This window comes from Staurois parvus, unplaced genomic scaffold, assembly GCF_062004578.1.
Source record: "Staurois parvus isolate SC_StPar_1 unplaced genomic scaffold, SC_StPar_1.0 ptg000196l, whole genome shotgun sequence".
NCBI lineage: Eukaryota > Metazoa > Chordata > Amphibia > Anura > Ranidae > Staurois > Staurois parvus.
In genome coordinates, this window is record NW_028317992.1 from 2,389,709 (window position 1) to 2,405,896 (window position 16,188).

Genomic DNA, 16,188 nt, shown 5'->3' on the forward strand with positions numbered 1-16,188 from the left:
CTGACGGTTTTTATTCCCTGCTTTACCTGTTTTTACTCCCAGCTCTCTTCTGTCATTCGCTCGGCCGATCAGCAAATCCCAGCCATAAATCATCGCCTGCTGAACGGCTTGTGCTATATCCCCCTACCCAGAAATTCCAGACATGTATGTGATCTGCCCCAAATTACATCACCGATCTTGTCTCTAAATATCATCCAAGCCGTACTCTCCACTCCTCGCAAGACCTCCTACTCTCTAGCTCCCTTGTCTCCTCCTCCCATGCTCATCTCCAGGACTTCTCCAGAGCTTCCCCCATCCTCTGGAACTCTCTACCTCAATTTATCAGACTATCGCCTACTCTGCTCACTTTTAGGCGATCTCTAAAAACCTATCTCTTCAGGGAAGCCTATCCTGCCCTCAGCTAATAATGGAATCTTCTACTCTTCCTACCAGTCCATCCCCCACAGTTACCTTTTGTACCACTAGCCCCTCCCTCCTAGATTATAAACTCCCAGGATCAGGCCCTCCTTTCCCTCTTGTATTGAACTGTATTGTTGCTGTATTGTCTCCCGTTATATTGTAAAGTGCTGAGCAAACTGTTGGCGCCATATAAATCCTGTATAATTAAGTATATCTGCTATGGGCCGGCAGGCAACTGGTTAATACATCCAGGATTCCATTCAAGTAGCAGGTCTAGATGACATTTTAGGAACTTTCAAACTAAGTTAGTTGACTCAATGGGATTGATTTATTAACCTCCCTGGCGGTCTGATTCTTTCTGATTTTTGGTGCTGAAAGCGGTACATGTTTTTGCATGGAAATATGTAGTTTTTTATTGTAGGCCTGTAATTTTTAGGAATAACTCACTGAAATCTGTCCGAACAAGAGTCTAGTAAACATCCCGGGTATGATAAAACTTGAAACACAAAATCATAAATTATAATTTAATTAATAATCATAAAAAATAATAATATAATAATAATAAATTTAATTCAATAATATAATCAAACCAAAAACACTGAAATTTGGAATAGAGCGCCAAGTTCGCACATCGCTGAGCAAAGTCGCAAAATCGTTTTCAGTGTCTGATGACGAATTTCCCACACGAATCATTATCATTCAATTCTGCAAGTGGTTCTGATTTACTATCGCTGTTCTCTAGCCGGTCTAAAACCGCTTTTGATCTAAAGGGACACTTTTTGGACGCCATGGACGTTTCTCAGTTTCCAGGCAGAAAGAACAGTAAAAATGCAGGCAGGGCGCAGGACAAAGCACTCGGGACAAAATGTATGTGAAATGGTTTGATACAGGAATGTTTTACTATATAATAATAATTTTTTAAAAAATGAAATTTTTTAAAAATTTCAAATTTGCCGCTGGTTCCGGCGCCCGTACATCCCGACGTCACAGGGACCGGAACACGGAAGCCGGATGCCGGCATCGGCCGGAGGAGATGGCCGGGGACGCTGCAGGGGACACATCGCGGGAGCGAAGGACAAGGTAAGCTCTGCAGGGACTCCCTGAGCAACGCTGCATGATGAGCCCGAGTGTAGCTCGGGGTTACCGCTTGTAGTGCTGAAACTTTACCCCGAGCTACACTCGGGAATACCGCCAGTGGGGTTAAAGGCAAATAGACTGCGTACTTTGAAAGTGCAGCTGCACTCATTTCCCCAAAACGTAGTAAAAACAATTTCTTTTCTGCTCCTAGACACTGAAGCTCAAAAAATGCTAATATCCTAAAGTAGTGTGCATGGACACGTAGGAGAACACTATTTAGCTTCTAGGAGCAGAAAAAAATGCTAATAACAGCTTCTAGGAGCTTTAAAAACCATAGTGTGCATGGGGCTTAAAGGTCCTTTCACACGGGCATTCTTTTTTTCATCAGTTCAGTCACTTTTTTGGGTTTTTTTTTTTCAAAATTGCAGCTAAACAGATCAAGACTTCATCCATTTTCATATCCGTTTACATCCGTTTTTCATCCGTTTAAGCCCTGGTTCACATCTGTCTGGGTCATGCGGGCTGTGATTTGCGTGGGCACAAGATCCCATTCATGTGAATGGACTCCCATGCCCCAGGACATGCAGGGAAGAAGTTTCTGCACTACTTTGGGAATCGCAGCCCACGCAGGAACCAAGGTTTCCAGTACGGGTGCGATTATTAGTGCGGGTGGCGTGCCATTAGAATGAATGGCACCCACCTGCGGGTCCGCATTTCTCTGTGCGGGTGGTGCGGCTCCAGGCATTTGTGCTCGTCCCACAGCGCCACCACCCACACAGATGTGAACTGAGGGTTTCATTCGTTTACATCCATTTTTCATCCGTTTCTCACCCGTTTACATCCATTTTTCATCCGTTTCTCACCCGTTTACATCCATTTTTTGAAAAATGAAAAACGGACATACGGAATGCCCGTGTGAAAGGACCCTTAACTTGGTGGAACTCGGCTGATTTCCGTTATCCAATCATCTGCAAGCAAAAATGCTATTTTTCATTTTTATTCCTTGCACCTGTGTGGGTACTCTTTACAAAGTGCATCTGTCTCAGATGCATGTCATTGTTTCTGTCTCAGACGCATGTCACTGTTTCTGTCTCAGGCGCATGTCATTGTTTCTGTCTCAGGCGCATGTCATTGTTTCTGTCTCAGATGCATGTCATTGTTTCTGTCTCAGACGCATGTCATTGTTTCTGTCTCAGACGCATGTCACTGTTTCTGTCTCAGGCGCATGTCATTGTTTCTGTCTCAGATGCATGTCATTTTTTCTGTCTCAGAGGCATGTCATTGTTTCTGTCTCAGGCGCATGTCATTGTTTCTGTCTCAGACGCATGTCATTTTTTCTGTCTCAGATGCATGTCATTGTTTCTGTCTCAGACGCATGTCATTGTTTCTGTCTCAGACGCATGTCATTTTTTCTGTCTCAGATGCATGTCATTGTTTCTGTCTCAGACGCATGTCATTGTTTCTGTCTCAGACGCATGTCACTGTTTCTGTCTCAGGCGCATGTCATTGTTTCTGTCTCAGGCGCATGTCATTGTTTCTGTCTCAGATGCATGTCATTTTTTCTGTCTCAGACGCATGTCATTTTTTCTGTCTCAGACGCATGTCATTGTTTCTGCCTCAGACGCATGTCATTGTTTCGGTTTCAGACGCATGTCATTGTTTCTGTCTCAGATGCATGTCACTGTTTCTGTCTCAGATGCATGTCATTGTTTCTGTCTCAGACGCATGTCATTGTTTCTGTCTCAGACACGTCATTGTTTCTGTCTCAGACGCATGTCATTGTTTCTGTCTCAGACGCATGTCATTGTTTCTGTCTCAGAAGCATGTCATTGTTTCTGTCTCAGACAGGTCATTGTTTCTGCCTCAGACGCATGTCATTGTTTCGGTTTCAGATGCATGTCATTGTTTCTGTCTCAGACGCATGTCATTGTTTCGGTTTCAGATGCATGTCATTGTTTCTGTCTCAGATGCATGTCATTGTTTCTGTCTCAGACGCATGTCATTGTTTCTGTCTCAGACGCATGTCATTGTTTCTGTCTCAGACGCATGTCATTTTTCCTGTCTCAGACGCATGTCATTGTTTCTGTCTCAGACGCATGTCACTGTTTCTGTCTCAGACACATGTCATTGTTTCTGTCTCAGACGCATGTCATTGTTTCTGCCTCAGACGCATGTCATTGTTTCGGTTTCAGACACATGTCATTGTTTCGGGTTCAGACGCATGTCATTGTTTCTGTCTCAGACGCATGTCATTGTTTCTGTCTCAGACACGTCATTGTTTCTGCCTCAGACGCATGTCATTGTTTTGGTTTTAGACGCATGTCATTGTTTCTGTCTCAGACGCATGTCACTGTTTCTGTCTCAGACGCATGTCACTGTTTCTGTTTCAGGCGCATGTCACTGTTTCTGTCTCAGACGCATGTCACTGTTTCTGTCTCAGACGCATGTCACTGTTTTTGTCTCAGACGCATGTCATTGTTTCTTTCTCACACGCATGTCACTGTTTCTGTCTCAGACGCATGTCATTGTTTCTTTCTCACACGCATGTCACTGTTTCTGTCTCAGACGCATGTCATTGTTTCTGTCTCAGATGCATGTCATTGTTTCTGTCTCAGACACATCATTGTTTCTGCCTCACACGCATGTCACTGTTTCTGTCTGACGCCGGGCTCACACACGTGGCATGTATTGCACACAGATGTGGTTAGATGTGTTTGTGTGACCAGCGAGAAGCCGAGTCCTCTGAGGTTGGAAGATAAGCCAGCTTGCTGTCTGTGTTGAAGAAAAAGGGAAATGGCTTTTCGGTGAAATCGCAGATATTTCCCGTGTCCTGTCTGTCCTGTAGAGGTCACACAGAGGGGAATTCTACAGATCTGCAAATATGAGACATTGCACAAACCGTGTCTTTCCAAACAGCCCTCCGTACTAGATCCGGACCCTCGTACACCACCGCGGGCTAACTGCCACACACTGCTAGCTCATACTGCCTCGGCTAAATGATGATTTCTGATTGGTTGCCCTGGGCTCACACTGTGATCTATCCCCCAGAAAGGCTGCGTTTAGAGCAGACACCCCAGGTACGCATACGGCCCTGTACAGGAGTATCACTTAGATGGCTGCACAGGCATCGCCTATCTCAGCCTGTCATTGATTTTGAATGAAATGAAATATACCCATTTGATATATTGGACGGGCAAATGTGTTCATGAGCATGGGCCCTTAAATCGAACCTATGAGCTGTCAGCCCTGACGGTTTTTGGGTTTTTTTAGGCAAAGGCAGTTATCCTGGTCTCCCCGGACCCTGCATTCACTATATCTGGTCTCCCCGGACCCTGCATTCACTATATCCGGTCTCCCTGGACCCTGCATTCACTATATCTTGTCTCCCAGGACCCTGCATTCACTATATCCGCTCTCCCAGGACCCTGCATTCACTATATCTGCTCTCCCCGGACCCCGCATTCACTATATCTGCTCTCCCTGGACCCCGCATTCACTATATCTGCTCTCCCTGGACCCCGCATTCACAATATCTGGTCTCCCAGGACCCTGCATTCACTATATCTGGTCTCCCCGGACCCTGCATTCACTATATCTGGTCTCCCAGGACCCCGCATTCACTATATCTGATCTCCCAGGACCCTGCATTCACTATATCTGGTCTCCCCAGACCCCGCATTCACTATATCTGCTCCCCCTGGACCCTGCATTCACTATATCTGGTCTCCCCGAACCCTGCACTCACTATATCTGGTTTCCCAGGACCCTGCATTCACTATATCTGCTCTCCCCGGACCCTGCATTCACTATATCTGCTCTCCCGGACTCTGCATTCACTATATCTGCTCTCCCCAGACCCTGCATTCACTATATCTGCTCTCCCCGGACCCTGCATTCACTATATCTGGTCTCCCAGGACCCTGCATTCACTATATCTGGTCTCCCAGGACCCTGCATTCACTATATCTGGTCTCCCAGGACCCCGCATTCACTATATCTGATCTCCCCAGACCCTGCATTCACTATATCTGCTCTCCCAGGACCCTGCATTCACTATATCTGGTCTCCCAGGACCCTGCATTCACTATATCTGGTCTCCCAGGACCCTGCATTCACTATATCTGGTCTCCCAGGACCCCGCATTCACTATATCTGATCTCCCCAGACCCTGCATTCACTATATCTGCTCTCCCAGGACCCTGCATTCACTATATCTGGTCTCCCAGGACCCTGCATTCACTATATCTGGTCTCCCAGGACCCCGCATTCACTATATCTGGTCTTTCTGGACCCCGCATTCACTAGATCTGGTCTCCCCGGACCCCGCATTCACTATATCTGGTCTCCCCGGACCCTGCATTCACTATATCTGGTCTCCCTGGACCCTGCATTCACTATATCTGGTCTCCCAGGACCCTGCATTCACTATATCTGGTCTCCCTGGACCCTGCCTGTCTATTTCCACCTGCCTGTCATCCGATCCGATCCAACAGACAGATGAGGAACAGATCCCCATCCATCTGTTTTTAGCGTTCAGGATCGGATTGGATTTTTTGAGTGTCAGCGTCTAGGAGCAGAAAAAAAAATGTTTTTGTAAAGTTTTTTTGGAGCGTTTCTCCAGCAGAAAAAAAAAACCACTAAATGCTCCTAAACGCTACTAAAATGTTCCCAACAGCTTTTTTCTAGTTTTTTCCTTCTACATGTACTGTAAAAATGCAAATTTAAAACGCTTCTGAACGCTACTAAAAATTCACTATAATGCTACTAAAAAACACTATTACCAGTGTTTTTTATTTATTTATTTTATTTATTTCAGGTACTTATATAGCGCCCTTAATTTACACAGCACTGTTTTTTTAAGCATTTTTTGCACTTGTAAGAACACTAGGGTGTATGGAGCTGTAGAGTTTTTTGGAGAGTTTTTCCAGCAGAAAAAAAACACATGTACTGTAAAAATGCTAAGTTAAAACGCTCCTAAATGCTACTAAGAAGCTACTAAAATGCTATTAAAAAACACTATTACCAGTGTTTTTATCCAGAGATTTTTTTAAGCATTGTTTGCACTTGTAAGAACACTAGGCTGTATGGAGCCAAAGCGTTTTTTGGAGCAATTTTCCAGCAGAAAAAAAAACACTAAGGTGTCCGTGTATGAACCAGCGGTAATAGATCGCTGCTCAGTTCTCCGGCATTCTCGGAGAACACAGTTCTCCTGTGAATGCAGTTTATGAAGCAGTTCTCCGAACGAAGGGAGAACGGTCTCCAAACGCTGGAGAACGGTCTACAAACTCTGAAAAATGGCTGATTTTACTATAATCTTGTGAGATTACAGTAAAAGATCAGTTTACTAAACAGAGGTAAATTATCTCTGCTTAGTTTGCGGTCCCTCCGATTCTCCAGCTCTGGGCTGGAGAATCTGGAGGGAGAACACAGATCTCCAGAGAAGGGCTGACATGATCTCCGCTGATCTCCTGAGTGTCATAAACTGTGAATGGCCAGAGAATAGCTGAGATCCGTTGGATCGCAGCTATTCTCTGTGTCATAAAAGGACACCTAAATGCTTCTGAACACTACTAAAAAGCTACTAAAATGCTATTAAAAAACGTTATTACCAGTGTTTTTTATCCAGTGATTTTTTTTTAGCCTTTTTTGCACTTGTAAGAACACTAGGGTATATGGAGCTGTCGAGTTTTTTGGAGAGTTTTTCCAGCAGAAAAAAAACACATGTACTGTAAAAATGCTAATTTAAAACGCTCCTAAACGCTACTAAGAAGCTACTAAAATGCTAATAAAAAACGCTATTACCAGTGTTTTTTATCCAGCGTTTTTTAAAGCATTTTTTGCACTTATAAAGACATTAGGGTGTATGGAGCTGTTGAGTTTTTTGGAGAGTTTTCCCAGCAGAAAAAAACACATGTACTGTAAAAATGCTAATTTAAAACACTCCTAAACACTGCTAAGAAGCTACTAAAATGCTAATAAAAAATGCTATTACCAGTGTTTTTTATCCAGTGATTTTTTATTAAGCATTTTTTGCACTTATAAAAACACTAGGGTATATGGAGCTGTTGAGGTTTTTGGAGAGTTTTTCCAGCAGAAAAAAAACACATGTACTGTACAAATGCTAATTTAAAACGCTCCTAAACGGTACTAAGAAGGTACTAAAATGCTAATAAAAAAACGCTATTACCAGTGTTTTTTATCCAGCGTTTTTTAAAGCATATTTTGTACTTGTAAGAACACTAGGGTGTATGGAGCCAAAGTGTTTTTTGGAGCAATTTTACAGCAGAAAAAAACAATAAATGCTTCTGAACGCTACTAAAAAGCTACTAAAATGCTATTAAAAAACGTTATTACCAGTGTTTTTTATCCAGTGATTTTTTTAAAGCATTTTTTGCACTTGTAAGAACACTAGGGTATATGGAGCTGTCGAGTTTTTTGGAGAGTTTTTCCAGCAGAAAAAAACACATGTACTGTAAAAATGCTCATTTTAAACGCTCCTAAACGCTACTAAGAAGCTACTAAAATGCTAATAAAAAACGCTATTACCAGTGTTTTTTATCCAGCGTTTTTTAAAGCATATTTTGTACTTGTAAGAACACTAGGGTGTATGGAGCCAAAGTGTTTTTTGGAGCAGTTTTCCAGCAGAAAAAAACACTAAATGCTTCTGCACGCTACTAAAATGCTATTAAAAAATTTTATTACCAGTGTTTTTTATCCAGCGATTTTTTTAAGCATTTTTTGCACTTATAAGAACACTAGGGTACATGGAGCTGTCGAGTTTTTTGGAGAGTTTTTCCAGCAGAAAAAAAACACATGTACTGTAAAAATGCTAATTTAAAACGCTCCTAAACGCTACTAAGAAGCTACTAAAATGCTAATAAAAACATTATTACCAGTGTTTTTTAAAGCATATTTTGCACTTTTAAGAACACTAGGGTGTATGGAGCCAAAGCGTTTTTTGGAGCAATTTTCCAGCAGAAAAAAAAACACTAAATGCTTCTGAACGCTACTAAAAAGCTATTAAAAAACGTTATTACCAGTGTTTTTTATCCAGTGATTTTTTAAGCATTTTTTGCACTTATAAAAACACTAGGGTACATGGAGCTGTCGAGTTTTTTGGAGAGTTTTTCCAGCGGAAAAAAAACATATGTACTGTAAAAATGCTAATTTAAAACGCTACTAAATGCTATTAAGAAGCTACTAAAATCCTAATAAAAAACGTTATTACCACTGTTTTTTATCCAGCGCTTTTTAAAGTATATTTTGCACTTATAAAAACACTAGGGTGTATGGAGCTGTCGAGTTTTTTGGAGAGTTTTTCCAGCAGAAAATAAAACATGTACTGTAAAAATGCTACTTTAAAACGCTCCTAGACGCTACTAAGAAGCTACTAAAATGCTATTAAAAACCGCTATTACCAGTGTTTATTATACAGCGTTTTTTTAAGCATTTTTGAGCAGAAAAAAAAATTATTCTAAATGCTCATAAACACTCCTAAAAATGCTTCTAAATGCTACAAGAATGTTGCTTTTTTTAGCTTTTTTTTTTCTTCCTCTACATGTACTGTAAAAACACTAATAAAATGCTAACACTCCTAAATGCTCCTAAACACTTCTGAATGCTACTAAAATGCTACCCTCACAAGACCTCCTTCTCTCTAGTTCCCTGGTCTCCTCCTCCCATGCCCGCCTCCAGGACTTCTCCAGGGTGTCACCCATCCTCTGGAACTCCCTGCCCCAACCCATCAGATTATCACCTACTCTCCTCTCCTTTAGGCGCACCCTGAAAACCCATCTCTTCAGGGAAGCATACCCCACCCCCTGCTAACTTGCTGACCTCCTCCACTCTTCCTACCACTCCATCCCCCACAGCTATCTCCTCCTGTGCCACCATCCCCTCCCTCCTAGATTGTAAGCTCGAAAGAGCAGGGCCCTCGATCCCCTCATGTTTTGCATTGTATTGGTATTGTTCTGTCACATGTTCTGTCCCCCTTTGTAATGTACAGCGCTGAGCGAACTATTGGCGCTTTATAAATAATGTATAATAATAATAATAATAATTACCAGCAGATTTATTTTTCAGCGTTTTCTCCAGCATTTTGAACCTAAAAAAAAAACCTGCTAGTGTGCATGGAGCCTGATTAGGGTGAATGCATTGATCTCTACCAGCCTCAGGTAACATGGTCCCAGTTTTGGATTGTCTTCTGCAGCATATTCGCAGCCAACAATAAATCCTGTCCTCACTCTCTGACCCTCATTGCCTCTATTAGCTCTGCAGTCTCTGACAGTCCTCTCAAGCATTACATATATTGAACATTATGTGTGGCCCTTTGGTGATGTCAGGATCCGCACTGGGGCCCCCTTTAGCTCATACGTTGACAATCACTGCTCCAAATTCTCTAAGGGCATACAGCTGGCCAATATTGATCCAGGAGTGTGATCTACGACTGCAGTGACACCAGGGACTCATAGACCTTGTTCTGACCTTCGCCACAACATAAAACAACATTGCCATCTCAAAATGGCGCAGTCCGCCGTTCTCCTATACTGTCCGCTCCAGCTGTTCTATAGTAATGGGCACTTCACTGAGGGAGAAAAGTCTACATTGGCCCAGTCAGCCATCATTACTTAATGCAAGATAGCACAAGATCAAAACTCAAAGACAAAAGAGGAAAAAGGACAAACATTAGGTAAAACTGGTAAATATTATTATTATTCAGAATTTATATGGCAGCCAACAGTTTTACAACAGAAGGGCAGACAGTACAATTACAATAGAATTTAATACAGGAGGGATCAGAGGGCCCTGCTTGTTACAGCGTAAATATTTTATTTATTTCAGGTTTTTATATAGAGCCATCAATTTACTCAGCACTTTACATATATATTGTACATTCACATCAGTCCCTAACCCTCAAGGGGTGTACAATCTAAGGTCCCTAACTCACATTCATACATACACATACTAGGGACAATTTAGACAGGAGCCAATTCACCTACCAGCATGTCTTTGGAGTGTGGGAGGAAATCCACACAGGCACAGGGAGAACATGCAAACTCCAGGCAGGTGGTGCTGTGGCTGGGGTTTGAACCAATGACCCTAGTACTGCCAGGCGGAAGTGCTAACCATTTAGCCACTGTGCTGCCCAAATATATAAATTGATTTGAAATATATTCCTTATATATTCCTATATATATTTACCCACAGAGAAGGGTAAATTTGTTCTAGTCTGGCCAAATAAATGAGAATACTGGGAATTGTGTTGATGCCCCCTGAGCCAACAGAATTCTGGGGGGGGGGGGTTGCTCAGTGCATAAGTGTTGAAGTGTATGCACAGTGGCTAAATGGTTAGCCCATCTGCCTGGCAGCACTAGGGTTGTTGGTTCAAACCTCAACCACGACACCACCTGCCTGGAGTTTGCATGTTCTCCCTGTGCCTTCGTGGGTTTCCTCCAACACTCCAAAGATATGCTGGTAGGTCAGTTGGATCCTGTCTAAATTGGCCCTACTATATGTATGAAAGCAGGGGTGTCCCTAGGTGTGGGGGGTGTACGCCACACTGGGTGACACTGGACCCGTTCCATAAAAAGGTAAGTTGTAAAGCAAGCCGACAATCCCTGCAGGATGGATCAGATCTGCGGATTGAGCGTAATGGATCAGAGTCCAATCTGCAGATCCGATCCATGCTGTGGGGATCGTCGGCTTGCTTTACAACTTACCTTTTCATGGAGAGGGTCCGGTGTCACCCCGTATAGGTTGCATGCCGACGACACCCGCAGGATGGATTGGATCTGCGGATTGGGGAGCATAATGGATTGGATTCTTATCCATTATGCTCAATCCACAGATCAGATCCATCCTGCGGGTGTCGTCAGCATGCAACCTATACGGGGTGACACCGGACCCGCTCCATGAAAAGGTAAGTTGTAAAGCAAGCCGACGATCCCCACAGCATGGATCAGATCTGCGGATTGAGCATAAGGGATCAGAGTCCTATCCATTGTGCTCAATCCACAGATCCAATCCATTCTGTGGGGATCGTCGGAGGGGGTGTCACCAAGTGTTACTGCACCGGGTGACACCAACCCTAGGGATGCCCTTGTATGAATGTATGTTAGGGACCTTAGATTGTACGCCCCTTGAGGGTTAGGGACTGATGTGAATGTACAATATATATGTAAAGCGTGGCATAAATTGATGGCGCTATAGAAGTACCTGAATAATAAAAAAAAAACAATAACATACACCCCAACAATAAACCTCCCTTTCGGTCTATTAAATATATTATTTCTTATATCTGTTCAATAAGTGCAAACAAATACCTGTTGATCCTGTGCTGTCTGCCTCTGCTGACTGTTAGTTAGCATTGTTCCCAGCTATCCCTGTGAACTACAAAACACCTCTACCTGAAGTAAAGGAGAGGAGAAGATTAGCTAGCATTGTTCCCGGCTATCCTTGTGAACTACAAAACACCTCTACCTGATGTTAAGGAGACGATAAGGTTAGTTAGCATTGTTCCCGGCTATTCCTGTGAACTACAAAACACCTCTACCCGATGTTAAGGAGAGGAGAAGATTAAGCCAGCATTGTTCCTGGCTATCCTTGTGGACTACAAAACGCCTCTACCTGATGTTAAGGAGAGGATAAGGTTAGTTAGCATTGTTCCCGGCTATTCCTGTGAACTACAAAACACCTCTACCTGATGTTAAGGAGAGGAGAAGATTAGCCAGCATTGTTCCCGGCTATCCTTGTGAACTACAAAACACCTCTACCTGATGTTAAGGAGAGGAGAAGGTTAGTTAGCATTGTTCCCGGCTATCCCTGTGAACTACAAAGCACCTCTACCTGATATTAAGGAGAGGAGAAGGCTAGTTAGCATTGTTCCCGGCTATCCCTGTGAACTACAAAACACCTCTACCTGATGCTAATGAGAGGAGAAGGTTAGTTAGCATTGTTCCGGGCTATCCCTGTTAAATAAAAAACACCTCTACATGATATTAAGGAGAGGAGAAGACTAGTTAGCATTGTTCCCGGCTATTCCTGTGAACTACAAAACACCTCTACCTGATGTTAAGGAGAGGAGAAGGTTAGTTAGCATTATTTCCGGCTATCCCAGTGAACTACAAAACACCTCTGCCTGATGTTAAGGAGAGGAGAAGGGGGGTGATATTTAGTCCTGTCCTAGGGAGACAACACTTCTCCTCTATTCAGTATAGTGTCACCATAGGACAGGAAGTGTGTTACTGGCAGGATCCAGATGAAAATAAAGGAAGAAAGCTCCCAAAAAAACCTAGTGCAGCCACCATGTCTAAGGCTAGTTTTACACGTATGCAGTTTGCATTTGAGCCATTTCTGCATTGCGTTTTGCGTTTTTGCACCTGCGTTTTTGCCACGTTTTGTGTTTTTTTTTTCTTCTTGTTGCTAGGCAGATTTAAACACATGCTTTTCCGCAGCGTTTCCATTGAAGTCTACAGAACCAAAAATGCAACTTTCCCCGACCCTTTCCAAAAAATGCACTGGGTGAAAATGCGGAGATCAGAACCTGTCCCATAGGAAATCATGTTAAATGGACTGTACTGCGTTTCTGCAAATTGCAAAACGCTGCAGAAAACGCTTAGATGTGAACCCAGGGATAAGGAATAGTAATATGCAATATATCACTTTTTTCATGTGTTTTGAAACACTGTAATGTTCATCCAAACATGACCACCATGTTCTATGACAAGCATACCCACAAACATGAATGAGCATACCCTAATCCAACTAAACCAAGCGCTCGTGTTTATAGAAGTGCTGTCCAGACAGATGCTGAAGGAAGATTGTATCTGTGTTTGAAAGTGCAACTGGTTTCTTATCTACTCAGACATGAAATGACAATCTGAAACCTGCCAGGCAATCTGAGTGGCAAGTGAGTATAGAGTCTCCCAGATTCTGCCAACTGGCTAACAAAGGGAAGAAAAACTGATGGGACTGGTAACAAGACCTGCACCAGCCATTATTGTTATAGTGCGTATGATGCTGACAGCATCTGGATGGACACGGGAGAAAGAAAGAAAGAAAGAAAGAAAGAAAGAAAGAAAGAAAGAAAGAAAGAAAGAAAGAAAGAAAGAAAGAAAGAAAGAAAGAAAGAAAGAAAGAAAGGAAGAAAAAGAAAGAAAGAGTGTACTTTAGAATATGAAAAGAAAGAATGAAAGAAGAAGAAAAGAAGAGTATACTGTAGAATGTCAATATATAAGTAAATAATATTGGTATTCTAATATTACAAGACATAAAATATATCTGAACTAATATATATATATATACTAATAAAATAGATAGATAGATAGATAGATAGATAGATAGATAGATAGATAGATGATGGGTAAAAAGAAAGAAAGAAAGCAAGCGAGAGAGAGAATGAAAGAAAAAAAAGAGAAAAAGAAAGAAAGAAGGAAAGAGAGCAAAAGAGAGAAAGAAAGAAAGAAAGCGAGAGAGAGAGAGAGAGAGAGAGAGAGAGAGAGAGAGAGAGAGAGAGAAAGAGAGAAAGAGAGAAAGAGAGAAAGAGAAAGAAAGAAAGAAAGAAAGAAAGAAAGAATGAAAGAAAGAGAAAAAGAGAGAGAGAAAGAAAGAAAGAAAGAAAGAAAGAAAGAAAGAAAGAAAGAAAGAAAGAAAGAAAGAAAAAAAGAGAAAAAGAAAGAAAGAAGGAAAGAGAGCAAAAGAGAGAAAGAAAGAAAGAAAGCGAGAGAAAGAAAGAGAGAAAGAAAGAAAGAAAGAAAGAAAGAAAGAAGGAAAGAGAGAGCGAAAAAAATAAAGAAAGAGAAAGAGAAAGAAAGCGAAAAAGAAAGAAAGAAGAAAAGGGAGCAAAAGAGAGAAAGAAAGAAAGAAAGAAAGAAAGTCTCAAAAAATTATCATTTTGAATGTAAATAATATTTTTAATGTAAAATCATAAGATATAAAATAAAATTAGAAGGAAACAAGAAAAAAAGGGGAAAGAAGGATGGAAAAATATACTGTAAAATGTCAATATATAAATAATATTGTAATTGCAATATTACAAGATATAAAATATATTTGAACTAATATACATAACTAACTAATATAAGTCGATATAGATAGATAGATAGATAGATAGATAGATAGATAGATAGATGATAGACGCAATCTAAATATATAGAAAAAAGAAGTAGGTTAAAAAATACAGATAGAAAAAACAAGAAACAACAAAAAATGGAGAATAGGTCACATAATATCAATATAAAAATAAATAACAACATAATATAAATATGTAATAATATAAGACATAAAAATATAAGTGAACAAATAATAATACAATAGATAGATAGATAGATGGTACATAGATAGATAGATAGATAGATAGATAGATAGATAGATAGATTATAGATAGATAGATGATAGATAGATAGATAGATAGATGATAGATAGATAGATAGATAGATAGATAGATAGATAGATAGATTATAGATAGATAGATGATAGATAGATAGATAGATAGATAGATAGATGATAGATAGATAGATGATAGATAGATAGCCCCAATCCTGACACAAAGCCCCGGAATAGGCTGGATGCCCCCGATGTGGTGCACAAAGACAGACACAAAGAGTCGGTGACATGTCCCACTACCTGGGTTGGGGGGGTCGGGCTGGTTCGGCGTCTCTCATGCTGTGGCGGTGTAGTCGGGTGAATACCCTGCACCTGTATTTGTAGTGGCTGTGCAGGAGGTGACACTGACACTTCCAGAGAAAACGATTGTCTGTTCTTCCTGCTGAGAATAATGTGTTGTGTCTCAGCTGTGTACAGTGCATGTAATGTGTGCGGGGGTGGGAGGAGGAGTTCGCTCAGTCCCACACAAAGGACAGGGGGGGTTCCCCTCCCTGGGGCTCAGGCTGCTTTACATACATGTGATTGTGGGGGAGCCCTAACTCCCCTAACTCTGTCCCTGCACAGATAAATCCAGCTCAGAGTACATGTATGTATTAAATGAAGTCCATCTATGAAAGGAGTGTTGTTGTTGTTTTTTTTTCACACACATGTTAAAATCTGGATTTTTGCCTAGAAAATGTCTTTAACCCCCCGGGTCATGATATATTTTCTGAACACAAAGGTCACGTACAATAAATGGATAGCAGTTGCAATTTTTGTATGTTGCATGATATTTGTGCAACTGTTTATCAAATCCAAAATTTCAGGACAGAGTACACTAAAATGAATTTTTACAAAAAACATAATTTAATAACCATTATTTTCTTTTTTTTGGACAAAATAAAAGATGAGTTTGTGTGGAGTGAAGAGATTTGTGCCAGGCCTTACAACTGTCCATGCCCACAAAATGGCCAGAAATGATGTTACCCAAAATTATCAATAGGTGACGCTTTAATTGCCTTTACAGCTCATCAGTTTGGACCTGGGATTATTGCTCTCACTCTGGCATGTGCCGCAGTGCCCAATATGTGCCACACAATCATTTACATACAAGTAACATACAAAACACTACATTTTCATGTGTTGAGAGGCCTATTCACTTTAACCACTAGCCCTCCAGAGGATTTACCCCGCCCACCCCTTCCTGACCAGGCCATTTTTGCAATACGGCACTGCGTTACTTTAACTGACAATTGCGCGGTCATGCATTGCTGTACATTAATGAAATGTATGTCCTTTTTTCCCACAAATAGAGCTTTCTTTTGGTGGTATTTGAGCACCGCTGCGTTT

The 16,188-nt window shown here is 41.5% G+C and overlaps 1 protein-coding gene across 1 annotated transcript in view; it reads right to left on the reverse strand.

The window, feature by feature from the left end:
• Positions 1-15,306, reverse strand: part of LOC149461619 (kelch-like protein 35) — a 63,293-nt gene extending 47,987 nt beyond the window's left edge. Inside the window, exon 1 of the mRNA XM_089677996.1 lies at positions 15,100-15,306. Within this exon, the coding sequence (XP_089534122.1) occupies positions 15,100-15,281 (182 nt within the window). The 5' untranslated portion in view covers positions 15,282-15,306. The remainder of the gene's footprint in view (positions 1-15,099) is intronic.
• Positions 15,307-16,188: the final 882 nt, after the last annotated feature.